Below are 21,931 nucleotides of genomic sequence, written 5' to 3'. Positions count from 1 at the left end.
CCAAAGTGCTTAAGGAAAAAATTTTCCTTTTAGTTTGAACTGTCTCCTCTTAATCTGGTCTAGAAATACCTGACCTGAATGATCAGGAATTCCAAGCTAATGAGGTTTTATTTTATTCCTTACATTGTAAGAGACTGCCTTTTAAAGCACCATTTTCCATTTGGCATTTCACCAAGGTCTGATGTCCCTGGAATTAGTTTCTTTATTGCTCTTTGAATATCAACAAGTGTTTATCTAAATTAAACCGCATTTGGCTTGATGGCTTGACTCCAAATTGGTGCAACGGCACCGTTCTATATAGGTGTATTAGAATCTTCATGCATTGAAAAAAGTAGATGGCCATCACCTTGAGGCAAATCAGGGGGCAACTGTTGCCAAGGTACCAGTACTTGAATTTTTAAAAATCCCAAACCATTTTAATTGATGGATCTTCATACAAAAGTAGCTAAAATGTTTGAAAGTATGGCAGCTGAGTAATCATTATAATGCTTGGCGTGATTTAGTGCTTAGCAGGTCTCTGTAGGTTTCCCCTAAATGAAAATGACCCATGTACGTACTGGTCCGTCTTCTTTTGCTATAAAATACAGCAAATGAAATGTTTTGAATGTTCCCACTTTTTCTCGGCTGGTTTTGACTTTCAATTATGATTAAACGAGACCCAAACTACTGCTAATTTTCAGTTGTGTGAGCTGATAACTGCTTTTACCTCAAAGGCAGAATGGGGAGTAGATGAAATTGTCAGTTTTTAATGAAAAGACGCTGTGGGGAGATGCAAGATTTGGATAAAGTTGTCAATTGTCCCTGTCAATCTTTCCTCAGGTTATTTGGAGATGGGTGTGTAGCTTGTCCTCACGTTTGAAAGTGATCTTGTTAGGGCAGCAGGGTATATGTATGCTTTTACTTAGTTCTCTCCTTCAAGGTATCAGTGAGGTATTAACCTTTTCTCTGGGACGGGTCATAAATTTGCAAAATTGTTGTAGAGCTGAGCAAAAGGCTTGCATGGGATAAAATCACTCACCATAGAGGTCACCGGTACTTCTCAACAGTTACGCCTTCGAAGTACAAAAACATCAGTAAACAAGGTGAAAATTCAATTCTCCTGCCTACAGCAAACATTTAGGGAGCATCGGTTATATTTTGATGACATTCTTGATGTCACAAGCCTTATAGACTAGTTTTTTGACTCCTCAAAAAGACCAAAGTGAAGTGAAAATCATGTGCCAATATTTAGATCCTCCTCTAAATATTCCCAGTATGGCATGCTAGCTGGCAATCAAGGCTATCTCGTGGAAATAGCCATATGAAGTTATACTTTGGGATTTAAGAAGCTACTAGAGGCTGCTGAATTAAATAAAGGGACAAACCTCCAAAAATGGCATTGACTGTTTCACCAACACACTCTTCTATTTCCTAGTCCCTTTGATAACTGAATTAAGTCTAGTCCTCAGTCAAGTAAGGTGGGTTAGGTTTAATCTTTTACGTTTTTAAATAGCTATTCTTAGGAGTAATTAATAAAATGAATACATCTAGTACCTCAAGTATCCAAAGAGATTAAATCTATGAAACAGACCAGTCTTCAAACTCAAGACTTTCTACACCCTGGCTACTGTAACTTAACTTCAAATAGTAACTTAGATATGTATCTAAGTTACTATGTTATCTATGAGATTTCTTTACATTTCTTTACCTTTAGATTCATATACCTTTAAAACAATTAGCTCTTAAACATACAAATGATGGAAATATAGAAAAATCATTGTAATTGTGTTCAATCAGATCCCTATTTGTTATAAAGAACTAAAGCTCTAGGTGGCACCTAGTGAATGATTTAATGGGAGAGAGAAAAAAAAAAAATCAAAAGCTGAGCAATGATACTCAAAATAACTAAGGCAGCATCTTTTTAAAAACAAACAAAAAAAACTTTACCACCCTAAATTACAAACTCAGGGCGAGCAGCTTAGTACACCAACAAGAACCAGTGTGATAAATTCTCCCTCATACCATGTATTCTCAGTCTCAAACTGGCAAAAGGCACACATCCTATGTAATTTTTATATTGTGTTTTAAGGCTTTTTCTCCCTAAGAGTCAACTGTAACTGTGGTTAAAATTGAGAAATTATTTTCTCCAAACCCTTCTTTGAAAGGATCCGCTGTATAGATCCTTTGGTCACCTGCCCTTATGTTTCTTCTACATCTAGACTAAAAGGAAGATAATAGAATTAGGATCTTAGTAATCATAATGCTTTTAACTGGTGACAAGAAGGAAGAAGCCTATAGTTAAATATCCCAGAAATTTATTTAATGTTTGCTTGATACATTTTATATAGAAAGGTTGAGGCTATTTGCTTTGGGTGCCCCCTTGTAAATCTCATGGAGGCACTGAACTACAAAGGGGTGCCAATCTGGAGACATCAGAAATGGAAACCACGAGCCCAATTTTATGTTCTTAAAGATTTATCTCTAGTGAAATTAGGCCCACTCCCTTAAAAAATGCTGAATGTTGGAGCTATTGTGTGAAAACAGCTGACTTTTTGACTTTTAGGAGGGCATTTCACATTTTGGTCTGTTGGAACATTTAAATACTTGGAAATAAAAAATATTCAGCTTTGAAGTTTTCAATACTGGAAAACTTTCAGTCTAGGGTTTACAGCCAGGAAGGGCTGTTCTGTGTTCCTTAAACTGGACTCTGTTTCCCACAAAGTTAATCTTCGGCTTTGGCTTCCATTTCTTCTGCATCATCATCTCCATCCACTTCTGCATTCTCTCTCTCAAGCCTCTCAAGCTGCCTTGCAAGTTCGGTCTCATCTGTATCTGTGACCACTTTAGGCTGTGGAAGCAGAGGCATAATTTCAAAGTGAGATGGTTAAACAGTATACGAATTCAACTTTAATACTCTTATTGCCTAGTATTTTAACTTTTTTTTTTTTTTTAATTTTTTTTTTCAACGTTTTTTATTTATTTTTGGGACAGAGAGAGACAGACCATGAACGGGGGAGGGACAGAGAGAGAGGGAGACACAGAATCGGAAACAGGCTCCAGGCTCCGAGCCATCAGCCCAGAGCCTGACGCGGGGCTCGAACTCACGGACCGCGAGACCGTGACCTGGCTGAAGTCGGACGCTTAACCGACTGCGCCACCCAGGCGCCCCGCCTAGTATTTTAACTCTTAAAAAAATACTTTTCCTTCACCAACTCTGCCATCTGTTCACTCTTGAGTGCTGCTGCATCATTAACAAATTCCATTAGATAAATAATGGGAGAAATGTAAAAGAGTGAGAGTATGGGGAAAAGAAATGTGTATTAAAAGAAAATATTCCCTTCTATCATTTTTATAAGCCAAAACTGAAAAATATGAAAATCATCTCGGTGGCTGTATCTTTCAAACCCATAAGATGTCTTTTATAAAAATGCATCCTCTGGGTTTAAATTACTTACCATTTTTTTCTAATTAGGTTTCATTCTTGTTGAGATGAAGAAAACATTACTCTTGTTCCTAATCCTTAGATCAAATTTTAAGCCTTCCACATTAAATTCTGACAATAACCACTCACTTTTATTGTCTATTTTTTTTTCTCTTTTGGGGGGATAAACTCAACATCCATCAGTGACCTTACTCCTGAATAACCATCATAGTTCTCATTTACTTCTAAATGAGTGACAGTTCTCATTTACTTCTAAAAAGCCCCTTTAAGGGCCCTCTGAGTCAATGATTATTTTATGATAATCCTAGATGTATCTAGATAATCCTATTATCCTATTATTTTATGATATTTTATTTTATTATAATCCTAGATGTATCTCATGTTTTAAAAGGCAGTGATTAAGTATTTTAGAATGCAAATCATTTAGAGATTTAAATTCCGCATGTATGTATCTAAGTAATCTCTAACCCCAAGATGAGATTTGAACTCATGACCCCAAGATCAAGAGTTGCATACTCTACTGACTGAGCCAGCTGGGCACCCCTAAATTTCTTATATATTTTAAGAACAAGGCAAAAACAGTATAGACCTTACCTCCATTTGGACATTGAAGACACCCCTCTTTTCCTCAATCTTTTCTTTTATAACAGCCATAGCTTGATTGAGGACAGAGAGGCCTTCTGTTCTCTCCAGGGTTGTTGTTGTCATCACATATCTAGGAGGAGCTATTAGATTAATCTAAGAAAGAAGAAAAAAATCAATTATGAACATAACAATACAACACAAAACCATCAGCAAGTTTGAGAACTTTTTTGCTAATCTGCTGCCTTAACAAATCACCCTAAAACTTAATTTCTAATTCTGTAAGTCAGCAACTGGGGCTGGTTTGTTAATGCAGCAAAAACTAGTTGATACAGTGATATAATCCAATGTAAACAGTCCACTGAAAGACAATATATACAATTAAGACTTCTCCCTCTTTGGTGGCTAAAATAACTACAGCCATCATCAGAACAATGGATAATTTGTTTCTAAAAGCAACAAAAATTCTTATTTGGTTCTAAACTAAACTGACAGAAGAAAATCTAAGATTCTGAATAACAACCATCTGGTTAATTGTACTGCTTAGAAGATTCAGACCAAAACTCCTAAAAGATGTGTGAATGTGAGAATATGTTATCCTTTTCAAGATCCTATGGGCATTATGGGCATAGCAATTCTTTATTTTTTTTTATTTTTTTTTTTATTTTTGAGAGAAGAGAAGAGACAGCCAGCAGAGGAGGAGCAGAGAAAATGAGGGGGAACAGAGGATCTGAAGCAGGCTCTGTGCTAACAGCAGACAGCCCAATGCGGGGCTCAAACTCACGAGCCACAAGATCATGACCTGAGCTGAAGCTGGACGCTTAACTGACTGAGCCACCCAGATGCCCCATAGCAACTCTTTATATTATAAAGGAGGTTTAGCACAGCCGGCCCTCTGGCACTAAATACCAATAGAAATCTTTATCCACTGTGACAGTAGCAGTAGCATCCTTTAGACAACAGCACCAAGAACCACTCTGCCCGACACCTGTTATGAAACATGATCATAAAAAGAATCTGATTTGGTTTAGGTTGGTATTTTAGCAGGGAGAGAGAAAACATTACTCACCTTGATGGGCATGGTTTCTGTAGAACAATTCAAACCTGCTCTCAGGGCTTCTTTTACAGCATCAATGCCTTCATAACCATAACAAGCCACTTCAATATCTAAAAGTACAGAAATTGAAAAACGTATACCAAATAATGCAAAAAAGTACTGAAAGGCTTAAAAATCAGAGATGTGGCAGATACACTAGCACTCAAACACTTATGAAAGCTTTCATAATCCTTTCAGTATAGAAATAACCCTATATGTTAACTTTCATAATTATAAAATCTGAATATGCAGTGAAATGATATCTTCTCCTCCACATCAAGCCCCTAAATGATGACTATAAAGGAGAGAAATTCAACAAACACCTTGATTTCTGCCTATGCCTGGGTTAAAATCATGATTCCAACATCTCTATGCCTCAGTTCCTTATTTGTCAAGTGGAGAGGAGGAGGAGTGTGATAAAGGCTGAATGAAACAATAACTGCAAGTTGCTTAGAACAGTTTAGAAATTGCATACCCTCTGACCCACCAATTGCACTTCTCGGAGTTTGCCTAACAGAACACTCATATAACTGGGTGTCTATGTTACAAGCATGCTAATTTGTAATATTTTTTTCTCACAGTGAAAAAACTGGCAGAAGATAAATGTCCATCAAGAGAAGACTGGTTTATACTGGTTTTACTGTTCTATAAAATATCACACCTAGCTGGGGCGCCTGGGTGGCTCAATCGGTTGAGTGTCCCGACTTCAGCTCAGGTCATGATCTCATAGTTCATGAGTTTAAGGCCTGAGTCGGGCTCTGTGCTGACAGCTCAGAGCCTGGAGCCTGCTTCCGATTCTGTGTCTCCCTCTCTCTGCCCCTGCCTTACTCGCACTCTCTCTCTCTCTCTGTCAACAAACATTAAAAATATCACACCAAGCCATTAAAAAAAAATGAGAAATAGTCCCATGTTTTGCATGGAAAGGCAACCATGCTAGTTGAGGAAAATTTTTCATAGTATGATCCCATCTTTGTAAAAAACAAAAAAAATCTATGAATGTAAATCACATATATTCCTATACAGTGTATATGTGTAGGAAAAATGTCTGAAAGAATATACTCCAAACTATATTAACAGTGGTTAATCTGCAGGCATAAAAGGATATTACTGTACTATTAGAATATTTTAAAGTTATTTTCTAAAACAAAATTACACCCCCCCTTTAAAAAAAGGGGCTAACTTAATGTTAGTTGAATGCATATATGACAGTTTTCCCTTGTGTCAATATATACATTTTATGATTCAGTAGAAGCAAAAATAATTTCTTCAACTTTTGTTATAAGAAATAGACATTTAGAAAAATTTATAGATGTTGATATAGCAAAATATTCTTTGGTAAGTCTCATCATTTAACAATTTTTAATTTATGCAACGTATTTTAAACATTTAAAAAATCACTTACCTGCTCGAATTTTGACAGCTTGTGGTGTCAAACGCCTATTAATATTGTTAATAAGTACTCCCCGTTCATCTTCATTCAAATCTAAACTATCCAAAATAGATGGGTCTCTAATTAAAGCAAAACAAAACACACACACAAACATAAAAGATCAAAGTTACTTTACTAATAACTGACATCAAACACAGTACCACAGAATGTTTAAGAACACAGGCTTTAGTGTCAAGACTGAGTTCAAATCTTAGCTCTGCACTTTACTAATGGTGTTTCGGGGCCCTTCCAGACCTCAGTTTCTAAACTTGTAAAAGGAGGATGAAAACTCATTCACCCAGTCACTGGACTGTGGTATTAAATGAGAGTGCAAGTAAAGCACTTAGGACAATTCTGACAAATAAAAAACACCTAACTGATTACTATGTAAAGAAAAATTTCAGAGATCTGGCTAAAACAAGGAATTTAAAATGTCTTCTAAAACATCTGGCATCCCACAATAATTAAGCATTTCCATGTAATTAGCAGTCTCTGTTTCAAGGAGCCTGAAAAGAACAAAAACATACAAGCAAATTTAAAAATAAAAGTGCATCCTTGGGAATCAGTAGAGGAAGGGATTACTTTCAGTCAGTGGGCTCAGGAAGGGCTGCATGGACTAACGTGGCATTTCACCCAACCCTTCTGAGTGCTACAAGGCAGGGACCAGGGTCTTAGTCACCAGCATGGTTGCGGAACATGAACAAATGAAAAAACTGAATGACTAAAAGGATGGTAGGACTTTAAAAAGGAAAGGTAGAAGTGTTGTAAGAAAGTTATAAAGTATTAAAGTAGAAATGGCATGAGCAAGCATCAGGCCTAAACAGCAGGGGTTTGGGAATGAAAAGCAAAAGAATTTGGGTGGAGGGAACTTTCATTCAGCTAATACTGCCTACAAAATGTAACAAGACAAACCATCAGAAAATGAGCAATAAGATGAACAGATGTTTCACAGAAGCAGCAGTAAGCACAGGAAAACTGTTAACTTCACCAACAACCAGTAAAATGCAAACCACAACAAGATACTATTACACCTATCAGTTTGGCAAAAGGGAAAACAATCTGAGATATATACCAAATGTTGGTGAGGATAAAGAGAAATAGGAACGCTCATATATCTGCTAGAGGAAATATAAATTGTAGAACCAATTCGGAGAATATTTTGACAAAACTGAGTCAATTTAAAGATGTATGTAATCAGTCCTATGAGCCAACAACTCTACTGCTATGTGTATACCTCAGAAACTCCCAAACATAGAGAAATGTACATGTATATTCTTAATAGCACTGTTCAAAAATATGGGATAAGGGTGTGTGTGTGACCTTGTATCTCTTAATAGAGGAATAAAGTATATTCTCGAAATACTGTATAAAAATTAATATGAAGTAGGCACACATCTATCAATTTCGAGAATCTTGCTCTTAACAGCCTTATAAGTAAAACTGTAAGGTACAGAGATATGCAATGACAATAAATTTTGTTTTTCAGTTTACATGAATAAGAAATATTTTTAAATACAAAAATTCTATATGTACTTTACAGATATATATATGTACTAAAACTATAAAAATGTAATAATGATGCATACTAATTATAGTAGTTACCACTTACGAGGGGAATGGGTTGGGAAGGGTAAAATATGGTTTCCAACTATCTCAGAAATTTTATTTCTTAATTAAAAGAAAAAAATATGAAGCACATGTGGCATAGAATTATCTTTAAATGTGGTCACTCCAGGGCTGATGAAACAGAAGAATGTTAGGGAAAAGGAAAGACAACATATACCAATGCCGAGCAGTAATGGAGGGGGTGCTGGAGGTGGAAGTGAGAGAGCTAAGCCAGGACTGGAAGATGACAGCACATCAAATTATGAAATGTACTGGCTGACGGATGCAGGACTGAAATCAGGGAGGAAAGAAATATACCACAGTGCTTAATGGTTAATAGCATAAGCTCCATATGGAGCCATTATCTAGGTCTGAATCGGGGCTCTACCACTTGCTAGCTCTGTGCACATGGACAAATTATTTAATCTCTGCTTCAATTTTCTCACCTGTAAGACTGGGATAATAACAGCACTTATACCACAGGTTGTTGTGAGGCATATATAAATGTTAGCTATTCTAACTATTCTTCTTACCTTTCCCACAACGTAATATGAAGAAAAAGTCACATGGGGGGACCAGGGGGACTGTAAGGGATTTGGAGCCCCAGATGAGTTGGCTTGCTGGCGACTCTAACAGTCCCAGGTCTTACTTGGCCATTCTGAGAGCTGAGGGGACCAATATCCTTTGGCAGCACAAAGGCTGGGAAATTAACCTTGGTGTAGTGGTGAGGCTGCTTGTGGGGCATTAACATTTGGGAAAGAGTAGGAGGTGCAGAAGGAGAGACAGGAAGTACACAAAAGTGAAGGAGTCTGGCTATTAGAAAGGATACAATACTTGCTACAGGAGAAAGTAGAGGAAGGTAGTAAAGAAGTTTGCTTTTAGTATAAATGGGAGAAGGTAGAGCATATTTTTATACTAATGGAGCAAAACCAACAAAGATAAGGCTGAAAACCCAAAAGAGAGAATAATGGATAAAAAGAGATCCCTGAGCAGTAGCTGTGCACAGGTGGTAAGATTAGTTTGAGAGCAGGAAGGATATGAATTCCAGCACAGGAGGTAATGATGGATGGGAGGGAGAAGTTTGCTGAGATAGTGGAAGGAGTACAGGAGATCCTGTGCAATGGCTTATATTGTCTTTATAAAATAGGTAGTGAAACATACCAGTTGAGAGGGAGGGGGGGGGGACTGGGTATCTGATGGAGAGTGTGGAAAGCTCTAAAATAGCCACTCTAAGAATGGGAGAAGAACTGACAAAGAGCAGAGAGAATATGAGGCAGCAGTGAAGGCGCAGCTGAGGTTGGAGACCATGAGTATGCAGTGGCACCAACCTGCAAGACTGTGGTTTTTCCTAGCAGCACCCAGTAGTCTACAAGTGTAGAGAAGGCAGGAACATCGATCCAAGGCTGGATGTAACAGAAGGAAAAACAGGGCAAAAGCTCATGACATTGGCAAGAAAGTTGTTGGAATGATGGACCATGGTATGTCTATGCTGAATAAGAAAGAGAAGGCAGGAAAGGGTGAAAAGACAGGGAGGAAAAAAAAGGTCTGGAATCATAGACTGGCAAAAGAATTAGGAAGACACAGAGTAGAGCTAACTATGGGGGAGCTGGAAGGACAGGAAGCTGTGCTAAAAGAACAGAATGTATGAATTACAGGTTTTGGAAACACAGCAAATTCTGGTGATAATAAGACCCAGGGTGAGGCCATATGAAAACTGGCTTAAGTGGCATGGGCTGAAGGCCAAAGGAACTAAGGTAAAGAAAATAAGGTTACTGTTATAGATGAGACATTTACACCGGACCTGAAGTTAACCAGAATAACAAAACTAGGAGGGGAAAACGTGTAAGTGGATAATGTGAAACCATATGGTTTACAAAAACTATGGTGTACAAAATTACAGATGCTTGGTTATATAGGATTGGCCCATATTATGGGCCTTTTATACTGAAATGTTTTAACCTAAATTTGGCAAGGACAGAATACGTGGATGTTGTGCTTTTATTACATGTCAGGCTCTCAACCCATGTGCTAGACCTAGCACAGCTGTGGTATCAAGGTAGAAACAGAGCCAAGAAGATGTTCTTACGAGACTGCATGCTTAAATGCATCATAGGCACCGTATCCGGGTCTCTTGTATTTGTCATCAAAGACCCAGGCAGTCCTCTGGAACAGGCTCTCCAGCTGCTCGTCTTTGGTGTACTCTAACACCTCAGCAACATGACGAAGAATACTGTAAACCTAGAAACAAAATGAAGAGTTCAACAATTCAAAGATTCAAGAGAGCTATTAAAAAATACGTATTTTTATATTTCAGTAGACAGCATATAAAACCTTGGTTAATTAGACTACAATAATTTCTTAACAAAAGATTAACATACAAGTTCTCTTTTCATAGAGAAATATTGGCTTTCCAATAGTAGTTAACTCAAGTAGGTATAACAAGTAGAAACAGGATGTAATTTAGTGTCCTAAGACCCAGACTATGAGTTGACTCTGGGACTAATTAACCTCTCTGAATTTGTTTCCTCTTCTGGAAGAAGGAACTACTAACATCTCTCCTTGTTACAGCAGTGAGCTCTCACACAGGTCAAATATATCCAAATGCAGCACACTATAAATGGAAAATATTGTACAAATGTACAAAATTTATAAATTATACAAATCCTCTTATGCAAGTGCAAGCTATTATTACTACTCCATATGACAGCATGGAACCAGAATTGAGATTTTAATATTTTTCTGCTCTGTTATCATTTTAACAGTTATCCTTCAATCCTACCTACCTCCCACTCACTGCTGCCAAACCCTTTTTCTAATTTCCTAAAAATAAAAGGGCTTAAAGACAAGAAAAGAGGTTTTCATATTACATATGAAAATTGAGTGAGGAGAGGTACTAACATTGCCTATTTCATTCTATCACCTTATCATCCTGACAAGATCTACTAACATATTCATTTTACAATATTCTAAGGGGACAAAACAAAGTGAAAGTTTCCTAGAGTGGAGCTTATCAAACTTAGTGGGACTTGAAATACTGCATTAAGTGGTCAGGTGATGTCAATGCTGCTGGTCCAGAAACTCCATTTTGGTTTTTTTGTTTTGTTTTTATTTAAAAAAATGTCTTTAATGTTTATTTATTATTGAGAGACTAAGAGAGACAGAGCATGAGCAGGGGAGGGGCAGAGAGAGAGGGAGACACAGAATCCGAAGCAGGCTCGAGGCTCTGAGCTGTCAGCACAGAGCCCATGAGATCATGACCTGAGCGAAAGTCAGACACTCAACCGACTGAGCCACCCAGGTGCCCCTAGAGACTACATTTTGAATGGCAAGGGCCTCAGATTATTATTATTTTTTAATTTACTTACTTGTTTTTTAAAAGTTTATTTATTTTTGAGAGAGAGGGAGAGAGAGAGAGAGAGACACACACACACACACACACACACACACACACACAAACCATGCGCTTGAGCACACAAACAAGGGAAGAGCTGAAAGAGCGGGAGACACAGAATCCGAAGCAGGTTCCAGGCTCCAAGCTGTTAGTACAGAGCCTGACGCAGGGCTTCAACTCCAGAACTGGGAGACCATGACCTGAGCCAAAGTCAGACACTTAACCAACTGAGCCACCTAGGTGCCCCAGGTCATCAGATTATTAAGAAGGGATTTTACTGATTGTGTTTTCTAATGTGTAAACCATACTGCAGTAATAGTAAACAGATCAGTAAAACAAAAGGAAAGGTTTGGATAATGGTCTTTTGGTTGCTTAGATTTGTATTCTCTTATTTATTGGGGTTAATCAAGATTTCAAAAATCTCTTCATTTAAAGCATTGTTTTCTTGGCATTTTACCTTGAGGACAGAAACACACAAGAGAGAGAGAACAAAAGAAAAAGAAAACAGAAACAATGGAAACAGTGCCATTAAGAACCTAAGACCAGAGAATAAAGGATAATCTATATGGGACCAGAAAAGAGAAAAATATAGACAGAAGATAAAGAATGAAAAAAATGACTGTTCTTGCTTAATTAAGGCTTACTGCACAGAAGTAGGGAATTTCAGCAGAAATTAGAAAATGAAACAGAAAAGAACCCTAGCAAAGCGGGGGAGGGGAACTAGTAACAGGCCCCTGCCTGCCTTGCTTTCCTGGATTCACAAACCCTTGCTTATTCTTTTTTATTTTATTTTTAATGCTTACTTCTTTTGAGAGAGAGAGAGAGAGAGAGGGAGATGGAGGAGACAGGGAGAGAGGGAGAAAGGGAGAGAGGGAGAAAGGGGGAGAGGGAGAAAGGGGGAGAGGGGGAGAGAGGGAGAGGGGGAGAGAGGGAGAGGGGGAGAGGGGGAGAGGGGGAGAGGGGGAGAGGGGGGAGGGGGAGAGAGGGAGAGAGGGGAAAAGAGGGGGAGAGAGGGGGAGGGGGGGACGGAGAGAGAGAGAACAAGCAGGTGAGGGGCAGAGAGAGAGGGAGACACAGAAACTGAAGCAGCCTCAAGGCTCCATCTGAGCTGTCAGAGCCCAATACGAGGCTTGAACTCACGAACCATGAAATCATGCCTGAGCTGAAGTTGGATGCTTAACTGACTGAGCCACCCAGGTGCCCCTTTCATTTTATTTTAGAGAGGGAGGGAGTGCAAGTGGGGGGTGGGGGAAGGCCAGAGGGAGAGAGAATCTTAAGCAGGCTCCACTTTCAGCATGGAGCCCAACTTGGGGCTTGATCCCACGACCCTGGGATCATCACCTAAGCTGAAATCAAGAATCAGATGCTCAACTGGCCGAGTGACCTAGATGCCCCGACCCTTGCTTATTCTTAACATACAATAGCTGGTTGTCTCGAATATCACCAAACAGGGTTTAAAGCCAGGAACTACATGTTACCGTAAGTCAAGCTGACTGAAATCACCCATAGTTAATTTAACCTAAAATAACTTAAAAACACTAACATCCAATATACTCATTATAGAATAGCAAACCATAAGCAATGCCTTAAGGTAGTACCACCACCAGATAAAACACTGCAGTCATAACTCTTTTGAAATTAAGACTTCAAATTATTCTTCTCAACTCATAGTTGTAAATGGAAATACAGTTACAGAAAATTCAGGGTTTTTTTTTTCCTGCCTATAGTATTACATGCTGATTATTAAATATATTAAATAGTGAACTAATTTCACTCAAATATCAAGCTTACAGTTTTGGATTTGGTGAATTTATCTTCACATTTGATTGCTTCCTCTGGAGAAACTCTTCTTTTTGACAAATCAATATATCCTGTATGAGAAAAGTTTGAAAAAAAGCTTAGCACTGTGATAAATTTTTGCAACCATGTTGTTTGGTTGGCATATCTACACTTATTTCCCACTAAAATTATTATCAATAAAATGCTGCATAAGAAATATAAGATGAGAGATTTCTGTTTTCAGAAGGCACTTGTATCATGTAACTGCATATTCTGCATCACTTTAGTAGAGGGAACTAATACTTTCAATTACCCAAATGAAAGTTAGTCAAAAGATTCTCTATACTTGTCTTTTTGGCATCCATCATCACAAGGTCAATTGTATTATCTATATTTTCTGTATTCTTGATGCTCCTTCTGTCTCCTGACCAAAACTGGTGCTTCCTCATGGTGGCCCTACATGGCATGATGTGGCCACAGCATTGGCCTCTTCATGCTGTCAATCACATCCATAAATTAAAATCCCATGGGTATATAATGAGACAAGCACTTAAATGTATTTTGAAGAATTTAAGAGAAAAATAGTCTTTTACATTTACCCACATATTTCCTATGTCAGGCCTCACACCTCATCGGCCTGCACAACTTCCTTTATTGTTTCTTATAATGGAGATTTATTAGGTAATACATCCTCTTAAGTTTCTATTTACCCAAAAATGTCATCATTTTTGATCTTCACTATTGAATATTTTCTTAAAATATAGAATTCTGGGTTGACAATTTTTCTTTCAGTGCTTTAAATGGTCAGTCATTCAATGCTAAGACAGCCACTATTTTCAGTAATACCATACTAATTCATATTACTATTCCCCTGTAAATGAGTCGTTTTCTTTTGGCTACTTTCAAGATTTTCCCTATCTCTGTTTTTCAATGGTTTAACATGCCTAGATGTGGTCTTATTAGTATTTATCCTGCTTGAGGTTTGCCAAGCTTCTCCAGGTTGTAGATTTTTTTTCAGTAAATACAGGAAACTTTTGACAACTATTTCCTCAAATATATTTTCTGCCCTTTCTCTCTCTTCTTTTGGAATAGAGCTTTTAATATTTGACACATTTTTTTTTCCTGCTCTGTTCTTCAGATTGGTTCTTTTACATTTATTTAATTTATTTATTTATTTATTTATTTATTTAAATAGACACATATTATTATTATTTTAATCTTTATTTATTTTTGAGAGAGAGACAGCGTGTGAGCAGGGGAGGAGCAGAGAGAGAGGGAGACACAGAATCCGAAGCAGGCTCCAGGCTCCGAGCTGTCAGCCCAGAGCCTGACGCGGGGCTCGAACTCACCAACCGTGAGATCATGACCTGAGCCAAAGCCAGACGCTCAGCTGACTGAGCCACGCAGGTGCCCCTATTTATTTTTTGATAGTGAGAGACAAAGCACAAGTGGGGGAGGAGCAGAGAGAGGAGACACAGAATCTGAAGCAGGCTCCAGGCTCCTAGCTGTCAGCACAGAGCCTGACGCCGGGCTTGAACTCACAAACTGCAAGATCATGACCTGAGCCGAAGTCGGATGCTTAACCGACTGAGCCACCCAGGCGCCCCAAAATTGGCTCTTTTAAATGAACTCCCTGCAAGTTTGACTTGAGCCTTCTGCCATCTATGCTGTTAGCCCAGTGAGTTTAGATATTAAACTTTTAATTTTAGAATTTGTATTTAGTTCTTTGTGAGAGTTTCTAATTTCTCTGAGATTTCATTTTTTTCATTCATTACAAGCTTATTTTCCTAATATTCTTGTGCAGTTAACAACTTCTGCTTTAAAATCCTTGTCTGTTAACTCCAATATTAAGGTCACCTCTGGGTTGGTCTCCACTGACTGACTGCCTTTTCTCTCCTGTTTTCTGAGATGTTTAGCAATTTTGGACATCGTGAATAATATGTGCCAGAGACTCTGAGTTCCTTTATGTTCCTCTTGATACTGATTTTTTGTTTTAGTAAGCAAAACTTGTCTGAATTCAAATATTAAAGCTCTGTTTCCCCAGGTGGAAAGCAACCAAAATCTGTTCAGATTTTTACCCTGTTGCCCCTCATGGGGCTGTACCCCATCCTATACGTTACTGGTTCAGGGTTCAGGCAGAGATTTGAGAATTTATAATTTAAACTAAGGGGCTCTCCTTGAGTTGGTCCTTTCTCTAATCCTCATCACTACCTTCCAAATGTTGTGGTTGTCCAGAACTCTCATCTGATTCTCAAGCCATTGAAACACTATAGACTTTCCACTAGAATTTTAGCTGCCCTGCTGGAAGCTATCTATGGCATGAACTCAGACAAACAACTGTAAAACTTATCCAGTGCAGTTCCTCTCTTCCAATGGTTGACCTACCTTCAGTTTTGGCCTACCTTTGGTTGCTCCCAACATCTTTAGGCACTTTTTTTTTTTTAATATATATATTTGTTCACAGCTTTTCACTGTTTAACTGTTACATTGGAACATTTGTCCAACAGAACCTAATCCTCCAATATCAGAAGTGGATGCCCTCTATAGGATCTTCTGTACTTTGCTTGTATCTTACTCTAGGATCTTTCCATATCAGAACACTGAGATCTCATTCCGTACAAAGTTGCCCGTACAAAGTTGCGCTGCATGAATGTTACAATTTATTCAACCATGATTTTGATTGTTTCTTGTTTTTAATTAACACTGTGCAAACAGTGCTGCTATGAAAATACTTTTACATCTACTGTACTTAAGTATACCTTTTCACTTTTTTCTGATTGCAACTGAAAATATATTTGATTCCTTCTTGTGTATATATTTTCTATGATAGAAAATAAAATACTAGACAAGACACCATCACAGTGGGGCAGTGATATGAAGACTTAACACAAGTTTAAGGTATAGTTTGTCTTTAGTAGTTTAATAATAGGGGGATCTAGAAGTTAAGCCCTACCAAAACATATATAATAATCAATATGCTAAGTGGTAGTCACTACCTAAGGGATAACAAAATGTCTCTAAAGTTTATCACCTACGACTATAATCAGAGAAAAAAAATGTCAGTTATGTATAAAACCAATCACTTGCAGAAGTGTCACAATTAACGAGATGGCTGAGGTATTCAAAAAGACAAGTTCAATCAAGGTGATTGGTCTTTTAAGCAATGATGGTAACTACTATGTAAAACTAACACCTAATAAATTATAGTGAGACAATTATAACCAATTATTTTAAGGAAGTTGAACCCCAAACTTACTTAATGGTATTGTACACTGTGTCTAGAAAAAAATGTGTTCACAAAGGTGAAGATTTACATGGAGTCCAGAAAAAAGGGGACAAGTAAAAAAATGAATACACATTCAGCACTATCTGAAATCTCCCACATGATTTTGGGGGAGTCACAAACATTCTGATAACTGAAGAGATACAGAATACTGGGTTTTGGGTGTGTGTTTGCAGCATATTGCTTTTTCAAAGCTTATATAAAATGTTCCTAAAATCCACTGTACCTTTGCCCCATTTCCACGTTCATCCAATAATCTCATTGCAAATTTAGCTTTAAATCAGGAAAAAAGCATCTTACAAATCTAAATGAACTAGTACTCTGGTTTACTTATCCTATCTCTTCTGAGTTTAGCCAAAATGAGTCAACTACCAAGATCCTGTAACCTCTGGGAATAAAAGTCATTTCACCCACAAAAACTAGTCCTGGGATGTGCTAATTAAGCCACTACTAACTTAAGAAGTCTTACTTAGATGGCTAACTGTATGTAAAAAGAATTTAAGCATAAAAGATGTTTTTGTTTTGTTTTTACAGCAGCCAGCAATTAAAAAGAAAAACTAAAATAAAACATTTTTAAATCCAAAATAAGTATTTTAGATATTTTTCCCACTTACCTTTTTCTTTGTCCACTCTAATGACTACCACACATTCATTCCTGCCAATTCTGATGAGTTTGTTTATAGAACGGATACGCCTTCTGGACAACTCACTAAGAAGAATCATGCCTTCAATATTGTTGTATTCCAGCAAGCTGACATAAGCCCCCATTTCAGCAATGGACCTTACGTTCACCATCACTACATCTTCCACCTCAGGAAATTTGTGTTGATAAAATCTACAACTTAGACCCGGCATTCTGCATTTTAAACAAAAGAATCAAGTGAGTGTTCAGTTAAGGTCAAAATAAAGAAATGTCAATTTTCCACATCTTGCCACTGGAAGAAATGATTAGTCTTCTCAACTCTTCAAACTTCTTAAATGGTACCAGAAAACAGATGGATGTTCAGGAATGAAGCTTTAATTTTTACGTGGCTCCACATTTTTGTAGGGCTTGAGTGATTCTCTGACATCAGTTTTAGAGGAATCATAAAAACTAATGACCATCTATGAAGTACTCTGAGACTTAAGGATTAAAGGTACACCTTGAAACACTATTTTAAATACCACCACTTTAAGAAATAACAAATGATGGGAAGCATCACTACTACTATAAACCTATCAACAAAACCAAAGCTACTCATTCTCCAAGTCAGCTAAGACTTTATATACTACCACCCACATAAAGGGAAGAATCTTCCCACTACTTAAACCACAGCCCTCACCATATATCAAACAATATACCCTATCATTTATTCTAGCCAAACTCACAGTATCATGTTACGACAAAAACCAAAAACTTATTAACAAAAAAATAAATATAACTAAATACAACTAAACACTTTACTTCTATTGAATAGGTATACCCAATCTTGAGAATAGCTTTATAGAACTCCATTACTATAAAGTTCAAGCATCTCTTAAACTCCAAGCACTAAATATATTTATTTATTTTTATTTTTTATTTTGGGGGGAGCACACGCGTGAGAATAGGGAAGAGAGGGAGAGCGAGAGACAGAAAATCCTGAGCAGGCTCTATGCTCAGCGTAGCCCAACAGAAGGCTTGATCCTACGACCCTGGGATCATGACCCAAGTGAAATCAAGAGAAGGATGCTCAACCAACTGAGGCACCCAGGCGTCCCAACCACCAAGCATTAAATATATTTAAAACTATTCCCTTTGATCTACCCAACCTACTTTCAGCACCACTCCTTTTATGACCCACAAGACTGAAATTATACCATGCACAGGAACATATTTTTAAAAGAAAGCTCTAAAATGAATCACAGTTGATTTTCATGTTTTTCTACTAACCTTAACCAATTTACTATTGTCAAAGTTCAGAAAACAGGCAGTAATAGGATCTAAAGGCCTACGAAAAATGTGTGAAAATTCATTTACTTATTTTTTCCTAATTGGGCAATAAGGCTGCCATTACTTGATCTTAAAGACAGACCAACCACATCCAGCCCACAGAACACCAGAGTTCTGCTGCAGTTCAGTTTGAGAACTAATTGCATCCACATGTATCTGCACAGTGGCTTCCCACTGATTTTTACATCTACCACCTATAGGTATTGGCTACTGCCTGAGTACCACTCTCCCCCTAGTTCTATATTATAAATGAAGAAATTCAAACAGGCTAAGCAACTTGTTCTGTCATATACTGCTAACAACTGATAGTCAGAATTTGAACCTATGAAGTCTGGATCCATAGTCTGTGCTCTGATTCATCAGGCTATATATTCTCTCAGTATTACTGATAGATATATCAGAAGCATCTTTAAAAAAATGCAATATACATATTCATTGCTGAATCATAGATCATAGATTAATGCAAACTTTTAGTACCAATCTATCCTGTTTAACAACAAAAATAAAGTGGCATATTAATAATAGGGCCAAAATGTAGTTCTCTTGTAGCTTGACAAAATAGGGATTTAGCAAATAAAGGGAAGTAGACATTCAATGGCCAGAATTACCCAGCAAGAAACAGCTGAGCTGGTTGTTTCATTCTTAAATGGCTTTTTTTTTTTCTTTTTGGACAGCTGTTGTCAAATATCTGTATGTAAAGCACCAAAATTTGAGAGCTAGAAAAGTCTCAAACTGGGTATCAAAGTAAATGATGTCACAGAATGTGTGAAACAGTTTTAAGAGATTTAATAGAGGCTAACCACATTTACTTACCAAATTTATGCAAATAGTAAAGCTGATAATTCTGGGGAATCAAGGCTTAATTTGATAATTAAAGAATACCAGCAATACTGTAAAAGAATCCTGATGGGAGAGATGAATGCTACTGCTCTAGGAGGTACCAGTCTCTTTACAATATACAAAGTAAAAAAAAAAGAACATAGCTGATGGTATGTTATTCAACACAAAGAATAGCCAGTAAGTACAAAATAGCTCTAGACATGGGTTTCAGCCCTGCTCTCCTACCTACTACCTGTTGTTGCTTGGGAAATGCATTCACATTAAACTGTAGTTTCTAGTCTGTGTCATGGACCTTGCAGGTTTGTGGAGTGTATCAAATTAGATTAAAATATATGTAAATCTGCAAAGTGTACTGTGCTATACAAATAATGACGATAAAAGGCAAAGGAGTAATTTTTTTGTATTTTGTAACTTAATTCGTTAAACACTTATTTTTGCAGTATCTACTATGTACTAAGTACTACTAACACTTAAAGATTCTTACCTAAGGAAGTTAATCATAGAGTGGGAAACAAACTGGTAAGCATATCAATTGCAATATGGGGTACTAGGAAAGGAGTACAGTGAAGCAGGGTTCCAGAGAACCAAGGAACAGAAATATTAAATGACTTCCTCAAGGATAAATACTTAAAAGGTACTGGAACAGGAACTAAAACCAAGACTTCGCATAGTAAATCCAGAATACCTTTAACCCACAGAATCTCAGTACGTCAGAATGCTGCAATATGGTATGTATTCTTCAATGCTGAATATCCACCTTTCAAAATGTATTAACTGAACTCCAAGCCAATTTCAAATACCTTGTGCCTGGTCAAATGGTAGGTAGGACTCCTTAAACCAGTGCATGGTCAAGTAACCATAATAGATCGAGGACGTCCACATTCCTTTCCAAAGTTAAGTGTGTTATGTGACAGAGACAATTCACGATAATTTTGTCTCTCACTGTCACCAGTAACGCTCTCTGAATGGTAGTTTCTAGAAGTGCTACACAAATAAGCTTTTAAACTATTTCACTGTAGTTGAAATAGGAAGCCCTGATTCCTACAAATATTACTGTGTGTCTTTGTGAGATCTTAAAATCATTAACTGTCACTTGGCATTAGATCAACTCAGTAGTAAAGCTCTATATAATTCACACACTGTTGAAAGACACATAATCACAAGTTTTTTTCCTTGAACAACTTCAATCGGGAGAAAAACCAGGACTTCTCTGCTACAACTTTTCTCCAAGAAACAAAGTAGCCTAAGTTTGGGGGATAATAAAGGGGACCTGAGGCTGAATACGCATTTAACCCTAAAATTCCCTTATCTTTTTAGTTATGTTTAACTGTGAGGCCACAGCGTGTAATTCTCTTCTCATTGGTGCTGAAATACGGCAAACCGATACTAAGATTAGTGAACTCTTCAACAGTATGTTTTAGCTTCGATGCAAAGGGTGACTCATTCTGTAAAAATGCACAAGTCAAGCGATACAGTAATATGAGCATCAATTTAAAAAAAATCAATTATCGGACAAATAAACTATTCTTGGATCTTTCTAACCCAGCTCTTGTCAACGTTACGGACCACCCCAATGGTCCCTTCACGTGTCTGGTCTGGTTTCCACTGAGAGGTAGCATTTGCTTGGGGCGGAAGGAAAAAAAAGGGGTGGGAGCGGAATTCTTAGTGTCCTGGGGTGGGGGTGTCACAGCGTTTTCCCAAGGCCACCCCCTCGTCTCAAGGTACTCTCACTTTCAGTATATTGAAGGTGTACAGTCGTTTGGCTCACTTTCCTTCACAAGATCCCTCCGCTCGTATAATGACACCTCTGTTAACACTGCCGACCAAGCCGGCGCTGGCGGGTGGTGTCGGACACTTCCCGCGCAGGAACGGGAAAGGGAGGGGTGTTAGCCCAGGGCCTACTCTCTCTCGACCACCAGTCAACCGACACAACCAAAGTGAGTTCTTGAAGAAACCGATCTGGGGGACTAATCACCTGAGGTATGTATGTGAATCCCGCGCCGGGATCCCGTGCCGTGCTCTTTAATCGCAGAGATTAGACAGTCCAGCCGCAGCGGCAGCCGAACCTCAGCGTGCGCTTCGCTCTATCCCACCGCGCATGCGGACCCACCTCGCATTGCGCATGCGCCAGTAGAACAGCGGTCCCTCTTCCTCACTGATCATAGAGTCTAGGTCCTCCGAAGAAAAGGAAGAAAGTAGATCATAGGAGGACCTGAAAAGTACGTTTTCTCGATTATCTGTCGTTTTCGTTAAGTAACCTTCAAGGCGCAGGGAACTGGTAGGACTCTGATTCCTTGTCCTTGAAGAATTAAGTCTCTCTCAAAGCTTCTGTCAACCATGAGGTGGCGCTGTGACCAAAGACGAAAAGTGGAGGAAGAGAAGGAGTGTACTCCTCCCCTGTTCTTTCACCTCGCGCGTGCAAAGCCTTACTCAGCCTCCTGGGAGGGGGAGGGGGAGGGGCTAGGAGGCGAACCGGAAGTGAGGGGCGGTTCGGGGGTGGAGGGGGCGAGGCCTTAACATCCGGGCATCGCCT

At 38.2% G+C, this 21,931-nt stretch overlaps 1 protein-coding gene across 1 annotated transcript; it reads right to left on the bottom strand.

The window, feature by feature from the left end:
- Positions 1-2,277: 2,277 nt before the first annotated feature.
- Positions 2,278-21,825, bottom strand: EIF2S1 (eukaryotic translation initiation factor 2 subunit alpha). The gene is made up of 8 exons (XM_043556412.1): positions 21,374-21,825; positions 17,201-17,442; positions 13,316-13,395; positions 10,220-10,371; positions 6,502-6,608; positions 5,073-5,170; positions 4,016-4,159; positions 2,278-2,827 (listed from the first exon to the last, which is right to left on the bottom strand). Exons 2-8 carry the CDS (start codon positions 17,439-17,441, stop codon positions 2,702-2,704), a joined length of 948 nt encoding a protein of 315 aa, XP_043412347.1. The 5' UTR covers position 17,442; positions 21,374-21,825; the 3' UTR covers positions 2,278-2,701.
- Between the last annotated feature and the right edge of the window lie 106 nt (positions 21,826-21,931).

The sequence above is a fragment of the Prionailurus bengalensis genome, chromosome B3, assembly GCF_016509475.1.
Source record: "Prionailurus bengalensis isolate Pbe53 chromosome B3, Fcat_Pben_1.1_paternal_pri, whole genome shotgun sequence".
NCBI classification, from domain to species: Eukaryota; Metazoa; Chordata; class Mammalia; order Carnivora; family Felidae; genus Prionailurus; species Prionailurus bengalensis.
Note: the sequence above shows the minus strand (reverse complement) of the source record. Positions and strands in the feature narration are given on the sequence as shown.

Coding starts and splice junctions, on each gene's coding strand:
- EIF2S1 (XM_043556412.1), bottom strand. CDS start 17,441: ATGCCGGGTCTAAGTTGTAGATTTTATCAACACAAATTTCCTGAGGTG. Junction 13,396..17,200: donor TAGAGTGGACAAAGAAAAAG/GTAAGTGGGAAA, acceptor TTTCTCATACAG/GATATATTGATTTGTCAAAA. Junction 6,609..10,219: donor GCATTTAAGCATGCAGTCTC/GTAAGAACATCT, acceptor TGCTTTAATTAG/AGACCCATCTATTTTGGATA.